Source organism: Haemorhous mexicanus, chromosome 9 (genome assembly GCF_027477595.1).
Source record: "Haemorhous mexicanus isolate bHaeMex1 chromosome 9, bHaeMex1.pri, whole genome shotgun sequence".
NCBI lineage: Eukaryota > Metazoa > Chordata > Aves > Passeriformes > Fringillidae > Haemorhous > Haemorhous mexicanus.
The window spans coordinates 12,087,225-12,115,189 of record NC_082349.1 but is presented as its reverse complement, the minus strand read 5'-3'; the positions used below and the strand labels follow the sequence as shown (position 1 = coordinate 12,115,189).

Genomic DNA, 27,965 nt, shown 5'->3' with positions numbered 1-27,965 from the left:
ATAGAGAGAATGTTTTGCCTCTCTTTTGGGTTCTGGAGGTAAAAGCAGGCCAGTTATTGTCATTTTATCCAGTGTGACTCATGTCTCATTGATTTTCCATTTGAGAGGTAACTCTTCTGATCAGACCTTGTGTTCTGCTTTTGGGATGTATTTCATAACTGAATTAGTTGCAGTTAAATCAGCTACTCTTTTAAAAAACTTTTTAAATTGTTGTATGTCTGTATTTACTTGGCCAAAGAAATTCCCTTGAAGAAGCCATCCCAAAAAGTCAGGAGATTGTGAGGAACAGGAGAGCTCTGGAGAAGCTTACTGTGTGATACTCTTGGTACCATTTTCAGTTTGCATTCATGTGTCACTGCAGCTTTGTTATATGACTTGTACCACATAATCATGTGGACGTTTCTTCTCATCCTGTCTGTTCTGTCAGCAGGCCTGATTTGCAGACGTGGCATGAGCTCCAGTTTAAGTTCTGTTTGCTTCTCTTCCTTTAAATGTGCCCTTCCTTTGTGTGCGTTGTAGCATGGCTTCCCTGCTTGGTTCACTCCTGCAACTGCCTTAAAAGGAAAGTTTGCTTTTCTAATACTTAGAAATTAGCTTCTGTTGAAGTGTGGACAACTATTGCTTTTTTGACCTTCACTGACCATACTTTTCATGATGAAATGTCAAAAACAGTCCAGGGGTGTGAATCAGTAACAAATAAGAATACAGAAAGTTTGCATGGGTTTTTTCCCTCAGTTGCCTTTCTTTTATGCCTCAGATTCTATTAGTGAAGACTTGCATCAGCTGGATTTCAGTTAAGTTTTCAATAGAATTTTAACAGATTTATATTAAAGTGAACAGTTAACCACAACGAAAATAAAGTAAAACACAATGATGTGACCTCTGCTGTGTGGAAACAGACATGCAGAATGTTTCCCCAGCATTCACAGTTCCTGAATAATACAGGTGATAGCTGCATATATAGCTATATAGATGGAAGCAATAACCTGCTGGAATTAGTCCTGTGCATCAGTTAGAAAACACTTCTGTCCTCAGCATGGAAGTTTAGAATTCCAAGATAAGAGGAGGGCCCGTGCTGCTTAGGCTTACAAAGCATAAGGGAGAGCCTGAGAGAAGGGCTTCACATTACAGCAAACCTGATCCAGGGACTGTCTGTCACCAAAGTCGTGGGTCCTGTTTTCCACTGCCACCTGTGCTTATTTCACCATTACAGTGAGCCTGTCTAGGAAGCTAAACTAGAAGAAAAATGGCTCTTTTGTAAGGACTTGTGGTTTCCAAATCAGCTCACTGTGAGATCGGATTGAACACAAAAGCAAAGGCATGGGAAAAATAGGAATGATGTGCCTGAGTTACAGGGGAGTGGAATTGCTTCTTTTTGTAGATTAAATCACTTAAGGGTAAATTAAACCTCACCTGGGAAGTCTTGTTGCAAAATTAAAGAGAGAATGATTGAAGGCTCACCACCAGCCTGTGAACCCACCCTTTTGATAAAGGAGTGGGAATGTTGATGGGTGTGGTTTGATTGCTGCGATAGGAACGTGGAGGGAAAGTGGACAAAACAATAAAGAAGGAGATGCTCTTTTGGGAAGTATCTAAATGGATGTAGTTCACCAGGGGCAGATAAAGGACCATTGCAGTAGTTCAGGTGCAAAATGACAAGATCTTTATGAGAGTTACCCACTTGGGAGTGGCAGTGAAAAACTTTGGAAGTCAAACCATTTGCTGAAAGAGAGTTCAGTCTGTAAAAAAGCTGTTTGCTGACTTTGTAACCTTCTTTGTTGATGGATGGGTAACCTTTGACATAGGTCCCTGGACTCACCAACGTATTTTTAATTATGATTCTGGTGTCTCACACATGGATTTGCATTTTTATTTCCATAGTGGCTGTTTAAATACACATACATTGCAGAGTTGCTCCTTTCTTATCACTTAGAGCAATTAAAAAAAAAAAATCCTCAATTGAGCAAGATAATCCAAACTGTATGAATGCAGAATCAGAAAGGAAGCAGCACCCACCTTAGCTGGCATGTAATTTAGGAGGGGCATTTTAAGTCAAAATAGGCAGATGTGTAGAAGATAGTAATTTCAATTTCTATAAATACTGATAGTGATATTTCAATAATATTATTTTAGTGATTGCAGAAAAAAATCGTCCTCTAATCTAGTGGTGATACGAATCTGGTGACTCTTTATTTCACCGCTGTCTTGAGTCAGAAGAATCTCAAAAAACTGAGCAAATGGGTATTAAAATAGAAACTCATTGTTAGGAATGTGAAGCAATGCATAAGAATAAAATAACTTTATGCAAAAGAGCCCAACCCTGACTTAAAATCATCTATTAGTGCTCAGGAAAGTCTTCTGATAGACATTTCTGTAAAGACATCAATTCAGTTTTCACTGTCAAATAAAGTAAATAGAGTTGAGTATTAATAGAAAAGGGTCATGACATAAAATATTAACTATTCTGTGGTAAAAATCTATGACATACATAGGCCATGCTTTGAATATGATTATCCCACACTGATCTGTCTGCTAGACTTAATACAGAAAAGGGCAATAAGAATAATCAAAATTTGGGATAGCTTCTTTATGCAGACCACCAAGGAGATAAACCAGATAAAGTAACCATTAATTCTAAGATCCTACAGTAAAGGTATGTCTTCAGATAGTGTGAAACTTAATTTTTAAAGGCTTGAGAGTTTTATGTAGTGTTTTTTTCCTACTGTTATCAAGGCAGGAATGTGTTTAATTGCTTATTTCCCTAGGAGAGATAATATATCACCGAGTTATGAGGGCTTTGTGTGTTCAAGATACAGCAAAGGCTGCCTAGGAGATATATTCTTACTGTATTTATTTTTCTTTTTTTATGGCTACAGCATTGTGCTGTGAGTAATACAGTTGTTCACAGCTAAATAATTTTGTATTTTTTTACAGTAATTTTAGATGTTCTCAAAGATAACTGGCAGTTGGGTTGGGGTTTTTTTTCTATACTGTTTTTTAAAAGGTTAAGCAGTTTTATGGATGGTATATAAACTACATTTGTCAAGTTAATACTTACTTAATATTTCATGTCATCTCTTCAGAGGTACTAAGTAAGGAATAAGCACAGTGCTTGTTTGCTATAGTGCTGTTAAATTCCTTAGAATACTTTGTAAAAACTGTGCCTTAGAGCCAGTAAGGCTTTTTTAGGACATTATTGGCAAATTCTAAGTTATGAATTATTAAAATGAACTGTATATAAAGCCTTCTGCCTGATAGCTTTAACCTAAAAATGTAAAGGGGCAAAAGCAAACCATTATGATTTCTAACTTTGTAACTGCTTTCGTTGATTTTCAAATGCATACTCTAAAGATTCCAAACTTTATGGCATATTCAGAAAGCTGCTGATCATACTGGTTTTGGTCTTGTAAGACATAAACATTTGGAGTAATCCTATCTCTGTAGCTGAATGTTTTGGAGGGATAAAGTAGGAAAGAAGTCATTTTATATTGTATTTGTGTAAGTCGGTATCTAAGCCCATAGTAAATAATGTAACCGTTTAGTCTAAGCTTTATCTAATTCCTCCAAATGAGAAGTTTCTAAATGTGTTGTCATTTGATACAGTATGTGAGCAATCCTGGTGTGCAGCTCAGAGACAAAGCAATAAAGAAGAATTTGACTGCAAGTGGAGGTTTTTTACTGCTATGATGGGTTGGCCATTTAGAGAAGTGTCTGAACCCTGGCAATCTGCTCATGTTTGCACAGGATAGGTGTGGAAACTACATAATTCACACTCCCTGACCCACCTTCTGGCAGCTTCTTCCTGATTCCAGAATCTGTGATAAAATGTGCTGAAGGTATCTCTTTTTTTTTCCTTTTTTCTTGTGCTTCAAGAAATTCTCTAGTGGCTGAACCTGGAATTTGAATAGCCTTTTGATGTTTCTTCAGTCCTTTAACCTGATGTTACAGGATAATTGCAAGGAATGGTAAAATGAGTGAGTGTCTTTTTTATTTATGGAAATAGATACTATCAAGAATTTTAGATACCATAACCAGACATGTATTTTTATATAAAAGGTTAAATGTTCTAATTGCTATTCTACTAAAATGTAGTCAGAGTTTGCCCTGAATTATTGAACTAATAACTGATGAAGTATAAAGTCCATTAAATACTACCATAGTCATAAACCCTATTGTCTTGAGACAAAAGAGGAAAGTCAAATCTGTGGAAAATTACTTCAGTTTCAGAAAACTAAAATGAGAATAGCAAGATGCTGTTTAAAGCCTTGAAGTTTCATGTGTTTTATTAGGGTAGATAAAACTGCAAACTTGCACTTTTGTTACTAGAGCTGAGTGTATGTATTTGCAGCATCTGTGACATTACAGTTGCAGAGGCATGCTTTATGCATGTAGTAGCTTTCCATCATTAATAATACCACAAGGTTTTTTTTTTCATCCCTGAGAGAGTGTTTCTAAGACAAAGACAGAAAAACTGAATTAGAAGGGAAGCTCTGAGTAAAACACAAAAAATTTATTCTGCCAATAAAAAAAGACAAAGCAAAACAGAAAAAAGCCAATTGAAGGCAGAATGGAGAAAGAGTTAAAATGAAGTTGCTGTGAGAGTTGCATTGGGTATCTAACCCTGCCTTTTCTTTTTTTGCCAGGTCTTTATACCCATTTGTAAAAATGAAAATACAGAATTCTCTTTTTACAAAAACATCAGTGGGATAGCCTGAATGCTAAAAATTTATGGGAGCTCAAGGGAAGACAAGGAAAATTCATGGAAAAGAAATTCTCTGAAGTTTAGAAAATAGATAGATATCACATATGACTTAGGAGGACTCTGTGCTAAAAATATTTGGAAGCTATAATGGTATTATACACAGCAGCTCTTGCTAACCATCTGCTTATCACGGCTGTTGGAGACAAAGTACTGACTGCAGAGACATTGGCTTTGCTCTGTGTGAGAAAAGAGGCTTGAAGTTTAATAATGTTGAGCATAATTGATTTGCATTTAAATTTAATGAGGGAGAAGTTTTGAAAGTGAATAGTCAATTAACATGCAAGGGGAATCAAGTGTCTCTGTGCATAGGTGACAGATATGCTCATGTGCTTAGGCAGTAATAAGTACGTCCCTTTTGCTCTGTAAATGTAGTGCAACATCTCAATATCAAGAGAGATCTTTACAAAGTCCTTGATAAAGTATTCAGCTGCTGGGACAGGGTAATAGAATCAGAATAAATTTTTCGCTTCATAGCCAATCTTTCATTTTATACTTGAACAGTGAGCATAGTTTTGAAAGTAAATTGTCTCATGTAGTTGCAGGAAATCATAAACTTGAGTGTTGCAAAACAAAACCCTGAAGAACAATAAATTCAAAGCAGAATATCTGTGTATTCCTCGTATCACAAAGTTGAATAAAGGAAGCCAAAAGAAAAGCATGTGTAGGGTAAACTGTAGTTGTATTTCAGCAGTGTGTTGACAGGTTAATGGTAGGTTTAGAGTAACGGTGTAAAGCCTTAGAAATGCTTTGAAATAGATTTAAAATCTATCAAATATGTATATTTAGCACGTTAATAAGATACCTGGAGAAGAAACAGCTGATGAGTAGTGGTGCTGTATGAAAAGTTGTATTCCCCTGGCTTAGTCTTTCAAGTGAATAAATTTGTGACTTTGAAAGATCAAGAAAGTGTGAATCAGACTATTCTGAATTTTTACTGTGCAAGGGCTGTAGGAACTGCAAAACCTATGAGTAAGCCTGCATCTAGATAAAAAATGAAAGTGGAGCAAGTCTAAAGGTTCTTGGTCAGTGGTCACAGGAAAAGCAAAAACCTGTAGGAAAAGAACAAGCAACTCTCTGCATTCTTACAGGGCAATTACATTGGCAATTAATTAAATTTAATGCCAAAGTATTCAAATGAAAAAAATGTTCATACTGAGAAAAGAGTAACTAAAAGGCTGAAATTTTAAATGTAAATGTAGGCTAGACAGGACTTCCTTTGTATTTCCAGTTGGTACTGTAAGCATAGACCAGACAGAACACAGAAATTGTGGGAAATAAAAAGCAGCATATTGTTTATCAGTGAATGTGCTGGCCTGTGAAGACCTTCTGAGCACAGCAAGAGAGGAAAGCAGAATGGCAATCAAGTAAAACAGAATTACATGTGATGTGGTCATAGTTCTATTTGAATTATATATATTAGACTAGAAAAGTAAATTGGGCTACCAAGGTACTGTTAAATCAAGGAAATTGTGCTAACTGTCCTATCTGGAGGTAGGTGGATATGAACAGTAGCAGCTAGAAAAAGGTAACGTACTAGTTGAACTGGGAGCAGTCTTACAAAGTCAGTGCTTTTTTAAATAAAGGCCTCTATTAGCAGTAGATGTGCTGTGATTAAAAGGAAGGGTATGTGATAGTGTTCATATTGCATATTGGTTTGTTTCCTGTGCCTGAAGACAGGACAGCAGCAAAACAGAAAGCAACTGCTCCCTGCCCCTTTAAGAGCTTTAAAAACCACAGTTCCTAATGCACTTAAAACACCTTCAGTACTTGCCAGTGGAAACTCCCAAGCCAAGTAGACTGAAATATGCATAACAGTCTTCTTACTCAGAAAACATAAATACAGCCTGAGCATACAGTGAGAACGTCAGGCTACAGAGGTGTATTGAAACCTCTCTGCTTAACAAGTTCAGTGTCAGTCACAAAGCAGAATTAAGACAGCATCTAAAAATAAACATTTTCAGGTCCTGATATCTGCAGTTTTGTCAGGATGCCCAAGCATTGGGAGAAAGTTTCTGTCTGCCTTCAAGTACTTCTGTGGGGAAAGGCACATTCTTGGTGTAGATGATGCTGACATCCAGCTCACAGAGCAGGAATGTGCTCAGAGCTGCTTTGAAAGGCTGCAATGCAAAGCTGTCACGGATGGCTAAATATGGCTGTAGCAGTTGTGCAGTGTATTAGACCAAACTGCAGCATGAGGCAATGAAAAGAAACAACATCCTGTAAGGAAGGCAGAAGGAGGGATGGATCTTTTTACTGCAGATCACAATTTTGAGAACTGCCACGATATTGAGGTGCTAGCATAGAGTACAGTGCTGAAACATGTCAACATCTGTAGCACCTCAGACAGTTTCTTTAGAAAATAGATGTTTCTCTGGCTGTTCACCAGACAAATGACTTGGTATAATACAATTTTATTAATATGTCAAAGTCAGTTGTAATAGAGCCACATGAGCACTTAAAAGAGCTGGGGTTCTTAAAAATAACTGCCAATTAAAAAGTGCCATAAGGAAAGTCATTTACAATTGGACACAATGATCTTAAGGGTCTTTTCCAGCCTAAATGATTCTGTGATTCTATGGTAGCAGACTGCTACTGTGTTTAAATTCAAGTTTGAAGCATACTTGGCTTCTGAGCTTGTCCATTACTTTGCCTAGCCCCTTGCATGTGAGAACTCATCTGTGTGCTGGTGGTGACTGGTGCTATGATTATACACGCAGGATCAGCTGGTGTGCCAAGGAATTCTGGAAGCATGAAAATGCACCGGGTGAGAAGACACAGCATGGCCACAGCACAGCTGTGACATACTGCTTTTTTTTTTTTTTTTTTTGCTTCATGGTTTTTGGGATAACTCTGCATGCCCTCTCTGCCCCCAGTCTGTCCAGAATATATTTTCAGCATTTAGATCAACTGTTGTGAGTGTGATTTAGATCAACTGTTTAGGTGTCCCTCTATTTGTTTATTGTTGTCACTAAGTAATATTTGAGTCCTTAGGCCAACTTAGCAACTCCTCTAAATTTAGCTGAGAGTAAACATCTCAGAGCTGTGGAGAGCTTGCAGCTTTCACAAAAACTCTAGCCCCCTTTTTAAGGGGGATTTGAGCCCAATAGCCACCTGCTATACATGGTTTGAGAGCAGTCTAGTCAGTGCATATATGAGTTGGAATTTGTCTCGCCATCCTTAAGGTTTGGAGATGGTCAGAGGGAGGAACATGACATTTTTCAGAAGGTGGAGGTGCAGTGGGATGTGTGGCAGAATGGTGCCACATTGAGGACTCCAAAGCCAGCCCATTGCTGATCTGCTCACAGAATAGTGTGTATCCTTCTAGATAGGGGAAAAAGCCTAGGTTGAGGCAAAAGCATTGTCAGAAGGAAAATAAGTGGTTAAAACAGTTTTCATGAGTGTAGATAGCTGGAAAAACAGCCTTCTCACTTTTTGTTTCTCTGGGGAGTGAGGGCATATTTTAAATTTTGAAGAAAAAATTGGAACAAAAACATTTTAATTCTGAAACAGCATTGAAAATGTTTTTCAGGTACTGTTGCATGCCCCACGTATCCCTTTTCCAAACTCTGGGTTTATGTTTGCCTTAGTGTTATGCAGGAGCACTTCAAAGCACAGCCCACGCAGGGATCCTGGTTTTGTGTGTGGTGCTGCTCTGAGTTCTGCATCAGCCTTGTGAGGCTTATGGAGCTGATGATGTAATTTTGCATATAGAAAGCTGTATTAATTGTTGCATTTCAAATGCCTGCCCTTGACTGAAAATCATCTGGGATAAAAATATGTTCTAGACAGTATCTCATACAATATGCACTTTACAGTTTACTTCATAAGGTAGCATGTTCATAGTTACTGCTCCAAAAGTAAATCAGAGAGAGTAGTAATTTCCAGTGTAATGTTGTACAAAAATGAGCAAATGGTTTATCCTGGGGCTTTTAAGAAAAGGTGTAGGAGCACTGATTTTCTCCATCAAGTTGCTTTTCATCTGTAAACTGCTAGCAGGATTATTAAGTACTCGATGAACTCTTAAAATTGCAGCCTACCTATGGGAAAAAGCAATCTCTCTTTATGCTGGATATTTTCTGTATATTGTAATAACAACTTCTTCAGGGAATAAATAATAGTTTTCCTATTTATATAAAACTGTGTTCTTTGTTTAAAAGATTAAATCTTATTGGAGTGTGATCCCATGCTTGTGCTGCAACACTTTGTCCTTTAATATGACCCACAGGAAAAATTTATTCATCTGGAGCCATCTGAAAAGAAAAGATGATATTTTCAACTCTGACCTATTTGTAGATTTATTTCAGAGAATAGTTCCTCAATAGTTGTGTTGACAGAGTTGTCCCAGGTATTTGAGAGAGATATTTGGGATGAGTGATGTGTGTGGGTGAGTTGGGCCTAGGTAAAATCGCAGATTCTGCTTGTTCCTTCCAGTTGTTCCCAGTTCAGTTTTCCTTTTTCACAGTTGTGTTCTTTCTGTCTTCTGGCAGTTCCTCAGGATTTCCTGTGTGTCTCTTTCTCCAGTCAGCATCCATTCATTTTGCCAGTGTAGCTGGTCTCCTTACCTGTGCATTCACATTAGCCTGCCTTCATCACAGCTCCACCAGGATTTCTGTTCTCAGGCAAACTCTTCTCTATGCCGAATCCCAGTTTCTAACTCCAGAATATGGAGGAAGAAAATCTTCTTGAAGAAACAGTCAGATGTATCTTAAGCAGCAAGAAGGGTTTAAAATAATTTCCATATTTGTGCACAGAAGTGAGTAATTATTTTGACTGAAAATTCAGGAGAGAGACAGCAGGGTGGGAATATCAGTCTGAGACAGATGCTTCAATGTATAATTTCAGCACAAACTCTAATTTGGCCAGGATACAAGAAAGTGAAAGCAGTTAAAGTGTTTCAGGCTTTAAAGAGAAGAAATTTGATAGAGTGGTTGCTTTTCTAGTGTTCTGCTGTAAAGTCACACTTTTATAATTCATATTTAGTCTTATGTGAAGTAATTTTGCAATCTTATCCTGGAATGTCTGGCTGGAAGAGGGGTGATGCCTATATCACACCCATCCTCCCAGTAAGTTTCCTCATATAGGTAGCCCAGAAGAGTGAGAAATAGCAGTGCTGTCAGCAGTTGTGATAGCGCTGCTGAGTGGAGGGGGTGCAGAGGAACAGATGTACATTGCTGGTCATTGTCCTACAGCTTTCTAGTTCAACCTTTGTTTTCAGTTTTACAGAAAGAGTAAGACAGTGTTAGGAGGAGGCTGAGCTTTTGTTTGGTTTCATACATCCTATTATTTAACTACCAATTCATTTTCCCTGCCCATTACTTTTTATTTTTCTTCCAGAAAGAAATAGAAATAGCTTTCCACAAGAAGATTCTTTCTAAAGAGTTTTTTTTCCTCTTAAGTAAGAATAGGTTTGTCTAGCCTAGTGAACCCGTCTCTTTTAAGGAAGAAAAATAACATATTGAATAATCCGTTCTTGTTCTTTGCAGTTTTAGTTTTGAATAAAACATTTCCCTTGCTAGTTTGCTAGCTTTTAAAACCTGTTGACTTCTTTTTTTATATTATTCTATTTTTTCTTTTACTTTCTTTATTTTATTTTACTAGCCTTTTATATATAAGATTAATATAAGTAGTCCCATTCTGACACACTATATTTTGACCATATGCAATATAATCCTACTGTGTCAGAGACAGCTGAAATCTCAGAATAACTCCAGTAACATTTATTAATTATTATTGCTTTTAAGCTTTTGCTATAGGCTGCTTATTGTTACATATTATTTCAAGCAAGATCTTTATAACGTCTTTTGGTGGAGGTTATTTCTATCATTTGAAAGTACTGCTTGACTTGATGTAATGTAGAATCAGAAGAATAAAATGCTGTTTCCAGAAAACTGATTTCTTGCTAATGTAGTTCTGTGAAGCTCAGTGTGTGTGGGAAGAGATGCTGGCATACTCTAGATGTGATAGACTGCTGAATATAATTTGTTAAATGAAATTCATCCCTAATTTAGTAATACTACTTTGTTAGTAAGTTATGTATTTTCTATCTGGAGATAATCCAAAATTTTGATAATCTGGTTGTCTGTGCAGATTCTCATCTTTTCAGAGGTGCTAATTTTTTTGTCTTGGGCAAATACTTCTGTAGGGGATTAGATTCTGTTTGCATAAATAGTTGCTGCTTTCAGTTTTTAAAGATGTACTGTTGTAAGTAACATTCCATTGCTCTGCAGAGAATTTAAGAACTGCTATTTCATACCACAGAGATCCACCAGTTTATTACTTTGGGTAATTTTATAGGTGTGTCACATTTGCTCTTGTAAATGGTAACTTTGCCAATAGCAGAAGTAATTTGGGGATTTACTGAAATATCATACTAGAGAGTGCTCCTGCTATCAGATATCCACAATTGCCATATCTGACCACTAGGAAAAATTTGAATCTTTATCACTGCAGTATTATCACTGAGCACATTGATTGTTAGATGAGACTCAGAAGAAAGATAACAGATTATTTCTCTTCAATATGAAAATGATTCATTATACTCTAGATCAGATGAACACACTGTTTTGTTTTCTAGGGTTGAATTGTTGTGGAAGACTTTAGATATTGCCCATTTTCATCAAATAGTGGCATCAAACAACTATTGGAGACTTCTCTTGGAAGTCTGTTCTTCCCTATCCCCAGTACACAATTTTTTAAAAAAATTTGTTTAGTGTTGTATGTTATGGTAATTTTTCCACCCTAAGTTCCATATATATAATTCTACCACAATTATAGTAGAGGCATCTCTTGGTTTGCTCATTTCAGGTCTGGTACACCCAGTATATTCAGGTATTGACTGCTTCTTTTCACTGCCTCTTTTCTGGCTTAGGGCCATGTGGAACATACTTGTAACTGCATCCATGTTTCTGAATTCCTTTAAACAATTGGGCTTTACTTGACTCTCAGATAGACAGTACTGGCATAATCCAGAAAAAAAAAGTTGTTTATTCTGTTTAGGAAGGGTTTTCCTCATTTTGCTGTCTTTAACTGTTGGTTTTCATCTCCATGTAAATTTGTTTCCTTTGTTGCTAGAAGTTTTCATGCTCACAGTTCAGCATTCGGTAACTTTACTAAATAGGCTCGTGGTTAAGTTAAATAAAAATTTTAGCATAATGTGAATATGATGATATGTATTGGTAGAGTCTGCCTAAAGCTGAGTAAGTTTAAGGGTTCTTAAGTGGAAAAAATGCATACCTAGAAATGCATCCTATATTGTCATCAAATGCTTGATTGTATGCAAGATGTACAGACAGTTTTTGCAAGCTGCTGAACTTCAATCTCACTCTGATTAATGTGTGACCATTTCCGGTATGGTATCAGCAGCAACATTTGCTCACTGGCTTCTTACCCAGGTCTTTCCCCACAAGAGACAAATTCAGAGTCCCTTACTTATTTCAGAGCTCTGTCTGCATTACACTCTATTTAACCTGTAATGTCTTAATTTTTAGTGGGCTCTGCAGACCAGAGTGTGTTGTTTCTTAGCTGATTATCACTCTTCAAACTTGTAGTCCTTACTGCAGTATACCCCTGAAGAAAGGCTTTTAGACCTAAAAGCTTATTTACTTTCCCTTTCACTCCTTATTCCAACTCATAAATGGCTTCTAAAATGAGTGGTGTCCAAAACATTAAATTACTCTTCTATTGATTTTCTCTGCCACAGAAGATGTGGTTGTTCTAAGTGAAAAAAGTCATTGTAATTGGTTATGCAATGTAAAGGAATAATAGTTAATTTTCAAGAGAGTTTTTCCAAGAAAACTTCTGTGAAAAATTATATAATTGTTCACTTGTTAAGCCCTTGTGAATGTTGTTTTCTTGGTTTTAAGCATAATTAAGGTGCTGTCATTTCACTGTATCCTGATTTAAGTTTCTTGTTTTGTAAATTGTTATTCCCTTCTTCATCCCTGCAAACTGCTACCAGACAAAAAATTCTAAGTAAAACTTTTTTACCCATCTTGGTTTCTTCTCTGAAGATATTTACACTATCTTTTTGCTGTGTTCAAAATGCTTCAGCTGTCCCCAAAGGCAAATGGACACAGCAGGGGTTGTGTCTTTCCTACTGTGAGTAAAATAGGGTTGTTTTGGGCAAAAGAAAATTGGAAGAGATGAGGTGTGCAAATCTGACAAAATACTGACATTAGTATTCCAGCCATTCCTGAAACAATTTTTTTATATGTTCTTTACTTAGGACTGGTAAAGTAATTAAAAATAATGAGATTAGGCCACCTTCTGTTTGGTTCACTGTTAATATTTTGTTTAAATGGCTTTTTGTTTAAATATATTTTGTGTTTTAACCAAAGTTGCTGAGCTAGTATTTTCGATATGTTGTTCTTTTGCAAAAATTGGTCAAACCCTGTCGTACTTTTGGTGTCTCCAGATGCATCAGTTAAAGGCATCTTTGGGAAAGGCAACAATATGGATTAAGAGTACCATGCATTTTCAAGTGGTTGTCTTTGCCTTCTTCCATTCTTTGTTTGTCTTATTATGGTGATAGTTCTCTGCTGTTTGTTAAATTGAGGAATCCCACTGAATAAATAAAACCTGATTTGATTTAGTTACGTACGTAATAGAATTTGTGATATTTCATGGCATCACGGAAGAAACATCTTCCGTTACTGAACTTCACTGCAATTAGACATAATTAATCTCTTCTCCTCTTATGCAGCTCAGTTTGTATTTTGAATTGGCAACTTAATGGTGAATAATTTCCTGTTCTTACCAGTGTGAAATCCTAACTAGGTTGAAAGTAAAGACAATTTTCAGTAATCTAAACATAAAAACTGTGTAGAATGAAGAATATGGAGGAACCTGTCAGCTTGTGGTTTAGATCATGAAGTTTTGAATTGTCAAGATGAAAGAAAGGTCACTTGAATGAAGTCAGTAGAATATGAAGAAAGCTTCAATAACCACTGTTCTTTAGTGAATTATGGTGCCTTCATAGTACTAGATGTTCTTGAATTAAATGTGATTGCTGGTGTATTTTTTCAAGTAGTAACTTGGTCTTTGGCACAGATGCCCAGATTGGAGACAACTGAAAGCATTGTGTAACATTTGGATCTATAGATGTATTTTGTGTTTCAATATCCAAAATATTTTACTTCCACAACAAACGAGGTGCTATGCATTGTTTTCCTTGGATGAAGAACAGGTTTAATGTGAACTCTAGAAAGCATTTTAGTCCCATTGTATCGATGAAGGTTATTCAGGGATTTGGAGCCAATATAAGTTTCGAGGTCTCCTCAGTTAATTAAAATTGAACATCAGAGTTTTTCACTGTGTATCTAATTATAAAATACAGTGCATTTCATTTTTCATTAGCTGTAGTAATACCTGTCACAACTTGTTTTCTTATGTCTCTTCAAATACCTTCTGAAATTTGAACATTGTAACACGCCTCCTGTGAGTTCATTTGGCTGCACATTTAGTGTGATACAGTGAATCACTTAGAAACTACTAAGGAACTCATTTTACATTTGAAACCTAAATTAACATTTCACATACTTAATTACTTTGTAGCATATTAATCTTTCTTTCAGTAGTACACTTTTAAAATTGGTAATTTCTTCTTTAAAAAGCTGTTACTCTTTATATGTCCTGTTGCATTCTTCTTCTTTTCCAGTGTGGTAATTTAAATGTTTTATTGATATCATTGTCTTTTTCTCAACAGTTTTCAAAATCTGGTTAATGTGATGGCATAAGCTAGTAAAGCATTTGGATTACATGATGGATATCAGCAATGGTGATTGATATTATTTGAGTGGTACGTTAAGAGTCTGCTGTATGAAATGCCAGAAGTTTACATTTCTTCTAGTTTTGCAATGGTAAGTTTTTTTATATTTGTACTAAGGAAATAATAATTTTCTTTCTTGTCATGTAGGGTATATTTCTTGAGAAAGTATCAAATCAGTAAAGATTTCTTTCTTACATATGATTTCTAAAGTCTGTTGTGTTCAGAAGTAATTACTAACCAAAGTATACATTTGAATTTGGTTTAAGGTATTTTATTGGTACTGGTTTGAAATGTCAGTTACTCACCCCTAATGTGTGCTAGCTTTAATTAGAACAACCTAGGGGAAATGGAATCTGTAAATAATGTTTGAGTTCAACCCCAAATGGGATCACTCTCCAGATGGTATAGAGCTTGCATGCAAAGAGGGAGAATATGCAGGCAAGTCTATCCATGTGGAAAATAGGTGTTAAAACCATTATAAAAAACACATAGTGTTTTGCTCTCTTCAGTCAGCTGCTGGTGTTTGACCATTTGCTGCTTGACATATTATTTGTATTTTCTCTTCAGGCAGAGTGTGTTGGAGGGCTTACACCTATTTACTTTTAAGTGGACAGAATGAAAGTTAGTGCTGCAGCATCTCTTTAGATACATTTTCTGGAATACAAACGGAACACATTTCCAGGCATTCATCTGAGGCAGCAGGAATAGCTAACAAACAGGAGGGTTGTAGCAGCACAAATAAATTGCAGTTTTGAGAACATCTCTCTTTGAGAAATTTTCATTTTATAATTGTCTTTTTGTTACACAAAGTGATGTGCTGTCATACCAGTTGTGTATGAGCTGTACCACATGTACACAAAATTAATGTGCTTTCCTCTACAGTTTTGTCCAAAACTACACCAAGCAATGCTGTTAGGATACATTGCTTTCCTTAAGAAATACTGCTTGCCTTGTGAATTCCTAAACACACAATGCAGTAAATACTGGCAATTGTTAAACAGAATTGTATTGGATGAGAGTGTACTTGTCTTGTCCCATTCTCTTTTCTGTTTAGGACCATCTGACACTTAAATAGTAGATTTGGGAGAATTTATGAATTTATGTTCTTGTTTTCCCTTTCTTCACTGAAAATGAAAAATGCCTCTTGAAACAATTTTCTCCATTTGTTATTTTCAGTGTTTCTAAGTAATATGTGAAAGATTTGAGTCCATGTTTAAAATTTGTAGTCTTCACATCATATGACAGTTGCAAGGATTTGTATAATCTGGAATTTGGGTAGATGAAAAAGGGAAGATGTGCCATTATGCACAAATATGAACTGAATCTATTCATTAGCAAGGCTATTATGACAGGTCTGTGGTGATACGGAGTTTGACACATTGAACTTTTAAAGATTAAATGAATAGAAGAGTAGGACTGAACAGAGTTCTCTTAAAAATTATTTTGAGATGCTGGGCAGGTCAAGTACTCTGACATTTCAGCCTGAAGTGTGAAATACAGGCACTCTTAAGTGGTATGTTTTAAACTTCTCTTTGAGTCTGACTTTACTTGAATCTGATCTGAGTGATAATCCATCTCACCAGCTGAGAGGGAAACAGCCTTCCAGTACCTCAGATGAGATTCCTGATAGAGTTAAGCTTTTGTTGTCAAAAGTGATACAGAAGTAGGAGAGGCCCCACCTGGATATAAGAAACAATATTTTTGCTTTTAGGACTGGAACAGGTTGCCCAGAGAAGTTGTGGAAAATCTGTACTCAGTGTTTTGCAAGACTCAGCTGGATAATGTTCCATGTAACAAAATCTGAATTTAGGCCTCATGTTCATTTGGATAGAATTGCCTCCCAAAGGCCTTTCCAGCTGGAATGATTTTATGACTCTGATTCAGAAATTTTGTTTTATTTCATTTTTACTAATAATAACTGTAAGTATTTTTTGGTGGTGTGCTTTATTTTTTTAATTCCTTGCTAAATTAGAATTGCAGTTCTGTTTTGTTATATATGAGAGATTTGTTTTTTCTTTAAGCAACAACTGAGTAAGCAAATGCAATTTTAATGATTTGCTTCTTAGTCTGTGAAACCATGTAACTGGAAACTGTGGGATATTAAAAATGCAGTCCTGTACCTTTTACTTGAACAGAAACATTTAAATAATAATACCAATATGTTATATATACAATACATAAAAATAGTGTATTTTAGTATCTAGAGTCTAAATGGGACGTTCCAGCCTTACATAAAGCGTAAATATGAACAATACTCACACAAGTACTAAAGCCAGAACAACCACAAATACCAAGTCAGCTACTTTGTAGCTGAGATGGAAAAATTTAATGCTCTAAAGAAATGCCATGGAAAGAAGCAGTGTGAATACGTTGAATGGGCTTATTCAGTTTTACATTGGTACGTTTGTGACAATACATTCTTCACATTTGTTCTGTCTCTTGGTGTTTTTTTAATATTTTTTCTGACTGTTTTGTTTACCTTTTTTTCGAAGGTTTCCCTGTGAGTGGATCACAATGAACATACTTTAGGGACTTGCCATAGTATGGCTGCTTCTCGATCTACTCGTGTTACAAGATCTACAGTGGGTTTAAATGGTTTGGATGAAAACTTTTGTGGTAGAACATTAAGGAACCGCAGTATTGCTCATCCGGAGGAGGTCTCAGCCCATCCTCAAATCCGATCCAGGTCTCCAAAGAAGAGGCCAGAGTCTGTGCAAACTCAGAAGGGCAGCAACAGTGGCAGAACTACTGATTTGAAACAGCAGAGTGCTCGGGAGTCATGGGTGAGCCCTAGAAAGAGAGGGCTGTCCACTTCAGAGAAAGATAATGGTGATAAACAAACTGTGGAAAATAGTGAAAAAAAACAAGCAGAACCTGTTTCACCAGTTTTGAAAAGAATTAAACGCTGCCTACGTTCAGAGGCACCCAACAGTTCTGAGGAAGACTTGCCCACTAAGGCAGAGAAGGAGTCATTGGAGCATAAAAGCTTAGTGTCGGACAATGATGCAGCCTCCACGGGGACTAAGCGAGCTTGTCGATGTCTTATATTGGATGATTGTGAGAAAAGGGAAGTTAAAAAGGTGAATGTCTGTGCAGAAGGGTTTAATAATTCTGCAGTAGTTGATGAGGAGGTTGCAGGTTATCAGACTGTCAATGGAGTTGGTGAGAGAGACTCAAATTCTCTTAACTGTGATGACTGTCAGATTGATGGGAACGCTAAGCAGAACAGTGCTGGTTCCCGAACGCCCAAGGACAAAACAGTAGCAGAAAATGGAAACTCATTTGCCCATTCTTCATTGCTGCTTAATAGCAGCAAAGAGGACGGTGTTGTAGACCATTATGTGCCTTGCACAAACTCTCAAGAACAGGTAAAGTTAGAGGACCACAAACCAATAAATGACTGCTTGCCTGAGGAGCGTGCTAATCAGGCATTTGAGCCAGCTACAGGGTCCTTTTCTGAAATCCAGTCATCTTTGTTAAGGGATTCGGAGGAGGAGGTGGATGTTGTAGGAGATAGCAGTGCCTCTAAGGAACAGTGTGCTGAAAACACCAATAGCAACCTAAATACTCACCATGACAGTGCATCAATCTCAGGTGACCCTGAACCACATTCTTCAGTGCTGAACTGTGTTTCGGCTCAGATGACAAATATGTTGGAACTTCAAGAACACAGATACACGTTGAGAACTTCACCACGAAGGGCTGCCCCTGCCAGAAGTAGCCCTCCTAAAAATAACTCTCCTTGCAGAGAAAACGGACAGGTTGAGGAAAATAATCTTAGTCCTACTGAAAAGAATGTACCTGTAGGTATTAATAATATCAATGGATCTCCCAAAAAGTCTGAAGAAATCAAACAGAATGAAAAAGAGAGAAATAGTAATACAGGGGATCATGGGAGTGATGGACTAAGAAAGCCACTTTCTGAGTCTAGGCTTGTGTCTGGATTTGTACCATCTGCCAAAGAGAGTGCCAACATCCACACTGCAGAGGAGGATGAGGAAGAGCCTGATGTGTATTACTTTGAATCAGATCATGTGGCATTGAAACACAACAAAGAGTATGTGTAACTATGGTAACCATGAATTCTGCTTTTGTTTCTTACAAAAAATATAATGTTATTGCAAAAATTATTAAGTATTTAACGTACTTCCACAAAAATTTAAGTGCTTTATAATTTTCATACTCTTCAGTCTTCATTTTTCTTGTTTCTACCTCAAACAAAATTAAACTCTATTTAATATGCAGTATGGTACAGCAATGTGGTTTATACATTTCTATCAATCAGGATTCTTGAGACAGAACTTTTTTTTTTTTTTTTTCCTTTGGGTATTTGTTTCTTTAAAAATGCATCTGTTATTTATTTTCTCTTAAAAACTGACTGGAAGGAAAACCAAAGGAATTATAATGTTTAATTAGATTTCAGTCATTTATCAGCATATCCAATGGACACTGCAGATAAAGCTTATTCAATAATCATTCTGCTGTACATAAAAGTTAAAGTTAGATACTTTTTTCAGAGTGTCATGGGAAGCAACTCAGCATTATTGTGTTCAGGAAGATGAATTTAACAAATGCAGCAACTTTCTCCAAAGTAAATTATGTCTACATTGCTATTTATATTAATTACATGTAAATATAGGAATATTATTATTGTTGTTATTATTATTATTATGCTCTGAGTTGTTTTAATGTTTATCATCTGAATGTCTGTGAGTAGAACTGTGGTAACTATACCCTGTGGTAAATGTGCAAGAGCTTTTGAAACAAAAGGGCGATTCACCGAAGAAAGGTTACATGGAGAAAATTTGGCTTCAAATTCTACATGGAGAAAATTTGTCTTCTTCCTGTAGTAGATCAGGACACAGTTTTTTATTTCAGTCTTTGTAATTCTGTTTTTACTCCTCTGTGTTTTGCTCTTTAGTAGGTGTTCTGTATTTTGTTGTGATTTCTGAAAGGCCAAGTGCAGATGATCTTTAGTTTGCTTCATATGAAGGATTGAAGCACCGATAGTAGTTCATTGTAAATGTCGTAAATGTTCACAGTACAGTTACTGTGAATTTGAGGCACAAGACACAGATGATTGTTTAATCTAGTATGACTGGATTTTTGATATTGGAGTTGCATTGCTTATATAGTAAAATTTTACTTGGTATTGGATATGGATAAATAATTTTAATCAGAAAGTTTTGAATTCAGGCATGGGTTAGACAAACTGTGATTTCAAAATAATGATCAAATATTTGCAACTTCAACCATCAGTCCGAAGTGGACACTTTTCCAGTACATAGAAAGAAAATTACAAATGGGGAAAATGGACTGTTGTCTTTTGACTCTCTTAGGATGATTTTGGATCTGTATCAAATATGACTTCATCAGAAATGTTACTACACAGATTCATGAGTAATGTGGTTTGGTGTAGGGGGTCATACTTATTATAAATACTATAAAAATAACAGTAGTTTTTTCTGTTCTTAAACACAGATCTAAATTGTCCTTGGAAATTTCAGGTGTGTGCCCTAGTGTTAGCTTTTGAACATACCCAGTTCTGAAGAAATGGGTGGTTGTTGTTCAGATTGGCAGCCTGTGTGTGAGACCTTGTTGGGGAGCTTTTGAAATTGCAAGTAGGACTTGGTAGCTTGCAACTAACTTGTTGCCTGAATGCAAAATCCCAAAAGCGGTTATTGTTTTTATTCTGTCTTATATTTCTATTTTCCCAAAGGGAAGCGTGCTGCTGAGGGAAGGGAGTGTTAGCCTTATCTTTTCTTTTTTAAAAAATTTAGATAGAACTGGAAAGCTACATGCCATCCTTTTTTGTTGTTTACATTTATAAGTTTGTTATATTGATGGTTCTGCATGGTAATAGGATCCTTCTAAAGAACTTTAATCAATATTTTGACATATGAGTGCAATTGTCATTTATCCAGAATTTCATGCTTCAAGAGTAAATCAAGTGCGGTGCACTATGTCCTCTATCCAGTTTTAAAAATAGCAAAGTTCATTAGAGGATGCTCTTAATTCATGTGTAACAGTTTTTGAATAGTGTCTTAATTATAGCCTTTTTTAATCATTTGGTACTTACTGTATAAAGTATTAAACTAAAAAAAAAGCCCCAAGCTCTGCCAGTCTATCTGAAATGTATTCTCTGGTGGGTCAGATGCAAAGAATTCCAGGGTTCCCATGCTATTAATGCAGGTTCAGCTGGAGGTAAAGGATATTCACTTTGCTTGTGGTAGTTCTTGCTAAGCCAAGTGTTCTGGTGTTCTGCATGTCACGTCTTCAAATGTGGTATAGTTTTGGTTTTCTGCCCTTCATCAGTTTGGGATTATTATGGGTCATTATTTTCTCTGGTTTATGTTTCTGTTCTCTTTGAAAATCCAGTTTAGACATTAGCATCTTAGCTTGGTTGAGGAGGCAGATTTCTCCAGGATGGCATTAGTATAATTCTTCAGATGTTCCATGGCAGAAAAAAAATGCATTCCTTTGTGTCAGAGAAGCATTTTTATATGTAAATTTATATTATTTCTTGTTACATTCCATAGCTTGGTAACATACGTATTCATACAGTTGATTTTCACTTTCCAGAAATTATTGTGACATTGATAAAATATGAATATACTGAAAACTTTAAGAGCTGTTGATAAGACTTGCTATAAGAAAAAAAAACCCTAAATGTAAATTGTCATATTTCTGTATGAATTTTGTTGCTTTTTAAATATTAGCATGTTTAAGCAATATTCATATATTAATATTTCTGGGAAAACTGGATATCATAGGAAAAATAACTTTAACAGATTATGGAATACTATTATTCAGAGAGAAGGCTGAAATGATGGATGTTCCCACAACTTCTTTATTAAAATAGATCTCTCTTACAAAGACAGAGATGAGATCTCTAAGCAGAAATTTTATCACAACATAGACATTTTTGTAGATAATAACAGACTGATCTGGGGGTTGCATAGTTGTGAAGTGTTGTTGATGTTGTCTGTTGCTACACACATAATTGGAATTTTTGTGTATTGTAACTGCTCTGAGAAAAGTATGGTTTAGTGTATATTTGAGAATTTTGCTTCTATATTCTAGCTCAGAAATGTGTGCATTTTCTCCTGAGATACTTTCATCAGGACTGAACTTCCTGGTTTAAAACTGTCTACATTGCTGAATTTTATATGCTGTGCTTAGTATTTTGCATATGTCTTTCCTCAGGCATTTCTTATATGTCTTTGCTGTATCTTTTAATGCTGTAATTCTATCTCATACTGCAGCAGCTTACTTTAATTTTCTGTCTGGTGCAGCATTTTATTCTCAGAACTTACTGCCGTTGCCCAGTGTTTCATTTAGTGCCCTTTTTTGGTTTTGTTTTTTTTTTCTTCTTCTTCCTCTTTATTTCCTTTGGAGATTTGTAATGTTTGGCAGGTATTAGCTTGCACGAAGGGGCAATCTGCTTGACTCTTAGTGCTGGGTTCTAGATGAAAATGAGATTGAGGATGTGAGGTGTCACAAGCATATAATGTGATAGAGAATGCATTTCTAGGACTCTATAAACTGCAATTGGCCTTACAGAAACCACTTAGACCTGGAGCAAGATCACTGAAAAAGAAGCCTTAGGGGCACAAGCAGTTCCCTACAGACATTTAATTCTTAGAGTTAGGACCTTGTTCAGTAGATAGGTATTTTCATGTGTCTTTATTACTTGATAATATTTAAAATTACAACAGCTGCACTGGCATTTAAAGTGAAGACAGATCAAATGAAGATTTTAATATATCTCTTAAAGCCCAGTCTTGTGGATTCTTGCCTACAATGGATTGTACTGTTGCAGAGATCTTGGAAACACAGACGACCGTGCAGAATCATGCAACAATCAGATTTACATACACTTAACAATTGATGATAGTACTGTTTGTCTTTGGATCCACCTTTAATATTATATGAATGTGAGAAAGAAAAACATTTTTAACATTTCCTGTGACATAGGTTCTATATTTTACTCAGTCACAAATTTTCTGCCTACAGAATCAAATTAAAGCAGTTCTGTATAAAAGTTCATCTTACTGCACTTCAGTTGTTAGAATAGGACTTGGTGCACCTTGCCATACCAGTTATTTGAGAACTGCCTTAAACACAGTCTTCTTAAAGTGTAACTGTGATGTCCTCTTTCTAAATTTCTGATATTCTAACTTTACCTGCACCATGTTTTTTCCTTAACTGGAAAAGATAAAAATATCCATGTTTATCTTTGAATATATTGGCTAATAATAATAGATCAGTTTTATAAAACAAGCCTGTATATTCAGCTGTGTGTCTCCAAATTAAAGTTTAATTGATCACACAGTAGGGATTTATTTCAATGTACAGATAAGTCTTAACATTCCTTTGTAATTATGCCATGTAGCTAATAATTCATTTTCTTGAGATGTCAGTTTTAGTCTGTGGGAGCTTTGTTTCATCTTAAGGAATAAAGGGAATTGGTGTAAATCAGGTTACTTTTCATAGTAGCAGTTTTAATCCATACCTCTGAGTGATTTGTAGAATATATCACCAATATAAAAGAATTGATGAAGTATACGATTTTAGTGAAGAAAAAGAGAAGTTAACAGAAAACCAAGCATAAATGCCATATGTATTAGATTACAATGTGATTTCATTCATCCTGGGTTCCACAAAACTGGTGTGGCATACAGTGATATTTTCTTTAAATTACCTATTCATGTAAAATTAAAGCATGTAAAACTAAAAGCATGTTTTTACAGAGAGTAGTTTCTATTGTCTGGTAGATGGGTCTGTGTTCTAACTAACCAAAACCAAGATTGGCTGTATGTAAAATTACGTAGGAGTTGGATGCAGCAGGTAGTTGATCCACAAAATAGAAATACAATGGAAATCAAATAGAAACTTGTAATATGACTTCTGATCAACTTCAGTTTGCCTTTGCAGGTAATTGTATTATTAAAATCTGACAGTATAACAGGCATGCAACCACATTTATTTATGAAATTCTTGTATTTTACTACAGCTTAACATATGAATTATTTTGAGATTTTTTTACTGCCAGCATTACTGTTATATCATGTTCTGTAAGATAATTTCTGTCTATACATACTTGTCAAAGGAAAAGTTGTGACACAGAATTTTTGCAGGACTAAAGATTAATGTTTGGTTAAGAATGTTGTAATCATAGAATCATATTTTTTAATTGCATAAACTATTCAGTAAAGACTAGAGCTCTTACTTTGCAAGATGCCTTGGGCATGTGCTGCATCAGCTTTTTGCTCCCTAGGAATGAGCACACTCTGGGAGCCATTAAATATCAGGTACATTTGTCACATTTGTTTTTCTTCCCTGAACAGAGGCATCTTGCTGCCAGCCACAGCATCATCCCAGTGAACAGCACTGGCAAACACAGTGCAGTCCTGACTTAAGTAGTGCATCCTGTGGAAAGTAAAGCTTGATTTCTTTTAGATTTGTGTCCTTTACTCCTTGAATTCCTTCCTGATTTGCCTGCTTTTCTTTGTCTGCCTACATCTGTGTAGGCACTTCCAAGAGTCCTCTGTTGCAGCAATCCACTCGTGGAAGAGATCTCTTCCACGGAGTTGTTTCCTTGTTGGCTGCCTTGGTGTGGTACCTCTGGATCTGTGAGGTGATGGATTGATGGAGGAATGTGACAAGGAACAGTTGAATTTTGCTTGCCTGTCTCTTGTAGTGACAGTAGTTATGGTCTCACCTCCTTTCCAAGCTGCCAGTTTTTGGAGAATGCACAAGAATTCAGTTTGTCTTTCCAATTTCTTTGGTCAACGTGGACCAAAAATCTGGGAGGTGAAGAATACACAAACATTTTTAAAAATCCAGCCACAAGCAACAAGAAACCTATTATTTCAATACGAGAAAATGTAGAAAATTATTTTTCAGCTTGTTCGTTTGGAAGTGCTTACCATGTCTAAGGATGCTCGTTAGTAAATTCATCTAAACTGGAAAATTAATGATCAATAAATAATAAAAATGGTTTTGAGGTGTAGGATATTTGTCTAAACAAATACCAAATGCCAAAGGAATCGCAGTCCTGATTTAAAAACAAAGAGCAAGAAAGCCAAGAAAAGATGGGGCAGTAATGTATTGACCCAGGCCAGCTGTGTGGAGAGTGAGGCTCTGGCTGTGGTTTTGGCTGCTGACACAAGGACACTTAAAAGCAGAAGCAGTAAATTGTGGTTATGCCAGTTATGTCAGTGTAAAGTTGTGTGGTGGAACAAGGAATAAATTAATGTTACCATAATTGCCTGCTTGGTAGGGATCACTAAAATATTAGTAGGCATTATGATGCCACCAAGAAGACAAGAACAAAGTGACTGCCATTTGCTTTGAGAATGGATTGTCTGTATTTGTCAGTTTTAACTAACCCAGCTTGAAATTGCTTCATGACTAATTCTAAGTTTTTGTTCTGGTCTTTCATGAAGTTCTAACAGGATCTCTAGCATGAACTGCAAAACTGACCAGCAGTATCTTTTAAAAAGAAATTGCAAGAGTACTACATATTGTTCTAGCTGCTTTCAGTCAGCAGGGAGTCCTAATCAGTTATTCTTTTGGTAGAACAACTCATGCCTTTGAGAGTTAGAAAGGTCCTACTGTTTGGTTTCCTCAAAACTTTGTTCTTGGTAGGAATAGCCAGCTGATTTTTCATTTTTTTATTGCAAATATTTATTTTGCTTTAGATAGCTCAAAGAAAAAGTGTTGCTGCTGTTTTGTGTAGCAATCTTTGAAAGTTCTGTGCTTCCTAAGCCAAGGACCAGCTGTGTTTGTCCATGGTTTATTACAGTGAGTACTAATAAAAATACATATTTTACTGATTTTCTTCCTTATTTCTAACTTTCTTTCCACTTGTTTAGCCAAAAAATATTGGTGAATAATGCTTTGTATTGCTGTCAGATTGTAGATCTATTCTTGTAATGATTGTAGATCATATTCTTGTAATTCAGTTCTAATATTCAGATATCACTGCAACAGATACCTGTGGGGAATGTGTTTATTTGTTCCTAGAGCAAGAATATATACCTGAATGATTGAGTGTATATGTGTGTCTTGTTTGGGTGAAAACCTGCAGAAACTAATTTAGAGTGAGTTGAAGGAGTTCAATAATCAGTGTTGTCAGCTTTCTCTGCTTGTTTTACCTGAGGATTTCCGTGCAGTTGGGTCAGTTTCAAGGGAACATGGGTCGTTCTTGCTTTGTCTCTGGAATAAAGCTCCTTCTGATTGTTTGCTTTCCCCAGCATCTTTCTAGAGAAGAATATCCAAGTGGGCATGCTGGAGGAATCTGTGATATTTTTCCCTCAGGAAAGCAATTGAGACCATTCTCATTAGAGATGATGAGAGGGAATGAGAAAAAGTTTGGTGTGTGCTGTCAGTCTGTCTTTGTGCCATTTGTGAAGAAAACAATTTCTGTCATTATCTCATGTCAGTTCAAGCCTGGAAAATAGAGGAATGACAGGGACCTATATCATCTTCCCTGCTGAATGTCACTGTCCTGCAGGCAGATGGTTTAGAGTGCTGTCAATATCAAGAAGCTGTATTAAACTGTGTTAACTGGGAGAGGACTGATGGGTGCTGTTTTGTTGACAAGACTGAAACAAGTTCTGTGTTTTTTTAGAGGCACAGAGACCTAATTGCTATTAAAAATTCTGAGAAGTTGCTGGAAATGTGGGTATTTTATAAGGGTGCTTTTGTGCAGCTAATATTAAATCCTGCTGAGTGTGTTGGACAGCTCTTGATGAGAATGAGGTCTCTAGAAATATATGGGTGTGTATTCTGTTTCTGGGGAAGAGTTAAAAATTTAACAAAGAAGGGGGCATCACAAGTTGATAAACAGTAAAATTCTTTTCAGGTGGTTGAAACACAAAATCTGATGCTGTTGAAAGAAAGGCAAAATTTGAGTGGAAAATGGTTCTTTTGCGTACAAGTAAATTACTGCAGTACGATTTGCTTTTTTGCCTTAGGATTTGTTTGGTTTTTTAAAAATGTCCTTTTTGCGTTAATTCTGTTTTCTTTTAAATAAGTGTGAGGCTGACATCCAGAAATAGTGCTTTGTGTTCCATTCTTGGCTCAGTAGACTTGAAGAAGCCATATAATATGTACTTCAGTTGTTTAATGTATAACATAGAGATGCAGTTTAATTATTTACTTACCTTTGAAATACTTTAAGATGTCTGAAGCATGAATATTAAATATGCGTAGTGAAAGTGCAGTAAATGACAGTATGTGTAAAGAGGTTAAGCCAGAGTTTAGTAAGGAGCTGTAGAAAAGCCTGTAAGTAGATTACCTTGGTCATAGTGTCTAAGCATTAGGTAGGTAAAAATCCACCATATGCTGCTTCCTCCAGGCATAGGTGCTTTTACAAGCCCTGACAGGGGTTGATATATGTATGCTCTTATTGATTATACCCTTTAACTCTTTTCTGTTTCTGAAGGGAGATCAAAGAAGGGACATTCTGCATCAGTCTCTTGTGCTTTCTAATTGCTGTTGTATGCTCTACATGTCCAGCATTGGATCCCAGACTCTTCCAGAGTGCAGTTAGAGATTTTTTAAAATCTTAGTTACGCGTCAGAATAATTTGCAAGAAGCTCTGCAGTGTCAAAATTACTGGATTGTAATTACTGTGTTGTCACACTGGCAAAGATTTCAGGCCAAGCTTAGGAGCTGGGAGCATTTTCTGTTATCTTTGAACTCAATCTAAGCCCAAACAAAAAAACCATACTTTTTTGAAATGACAGGGTTGTGTTTGATCTGATTCAGAGGTTTCTCCAGGGAGCCAATTTCTTTAACTACAGCTTCTTGGGTGACTTGGAAATTCTAAGTTCAATTAATGTTTCCTTTTTCCTACATAATTTACAGTCTTTACATTTTTAATATCCAATACTTTCTCTTAGTATCTAATGAAGGATGCTAATTTTTTTTAAAATTGCTGTTTGTAGACCAAAGTCCAGAGTAATAAATGACCTGGGTTGAGCAGGTTGTAATCTGTACTTTGCTGGAGTGCCAGCAGATGGCAATGAAACAAAGACTTGCTCAAATCCTCCTGGTAGCTAACAACCAGTTTTGTGTCAGAGCTCTTGGAGATACAAAATAACAAGGGATTTTTTAATATATATTTTAGCTGTGTGTTATTATGATACATGTGTACACCCTCATGTAAAACAGTTCCTACCTGCACAAGAACAAATGAGTACTTCTAAATTACAGTACTCACTTTTAGTGTCAGAGCCCTCCAGAACTGATGGTACTTACATTTTAACATACTGTAAACTATATAACTGGAGAGATGCAGTTAGTTTTGGGAGTGGAAATTGATGACCACCAGCTACATAGCATTTTAGAAGTCAAGAGGATAACTAACTTCTTTTTAACTAGGCATCAAAGTACATATTTTTGCAAGGTACTGAATGATGTAAG

At 36.2% G+C, this 27,965-nt stretch overlaps 1 protein-coding gene across 5 annotated transcripts in view; it reads left to right on the top strand.

Annotated features, from left to right (window-relative positions):
• The window catches only part of ZZZ3 (zinc finger ZZ-type containing 3), a 56,231-nt gene that overhangs the window by 8,884 nt on the left and 19,382 nt on the right, over positions 1 to 27,965 (top strand). For 3 of the 5 annotated variants that reach the window (XM_059854056.1, XM_059854052.1, XM_059854054.1), the window contains exons 2-3: positions 14,466 to 14,619; positions 17,021 to 18,585. In XM_059854056.1, the coding sequence (XP_059710039.1) occupies positions 17,072 to 18,585 (1,514 nt within the window). In that variant the 5' untranslated portion in view covers positions 14,466 to 14,619; positions 17,021 to 17,071. Of the gene's footprint in view, positions 1 to 3,952; positions 3,975 to 14,465; positions 14,620 to 16,239; positions 16,449 to 17,020; positions 18,586 to 27,965 lie in introns of those variants that run through there. The other 2 variants (XM_059854055.1, XM_059854053.1) reach the window with 2 other exon arrangements.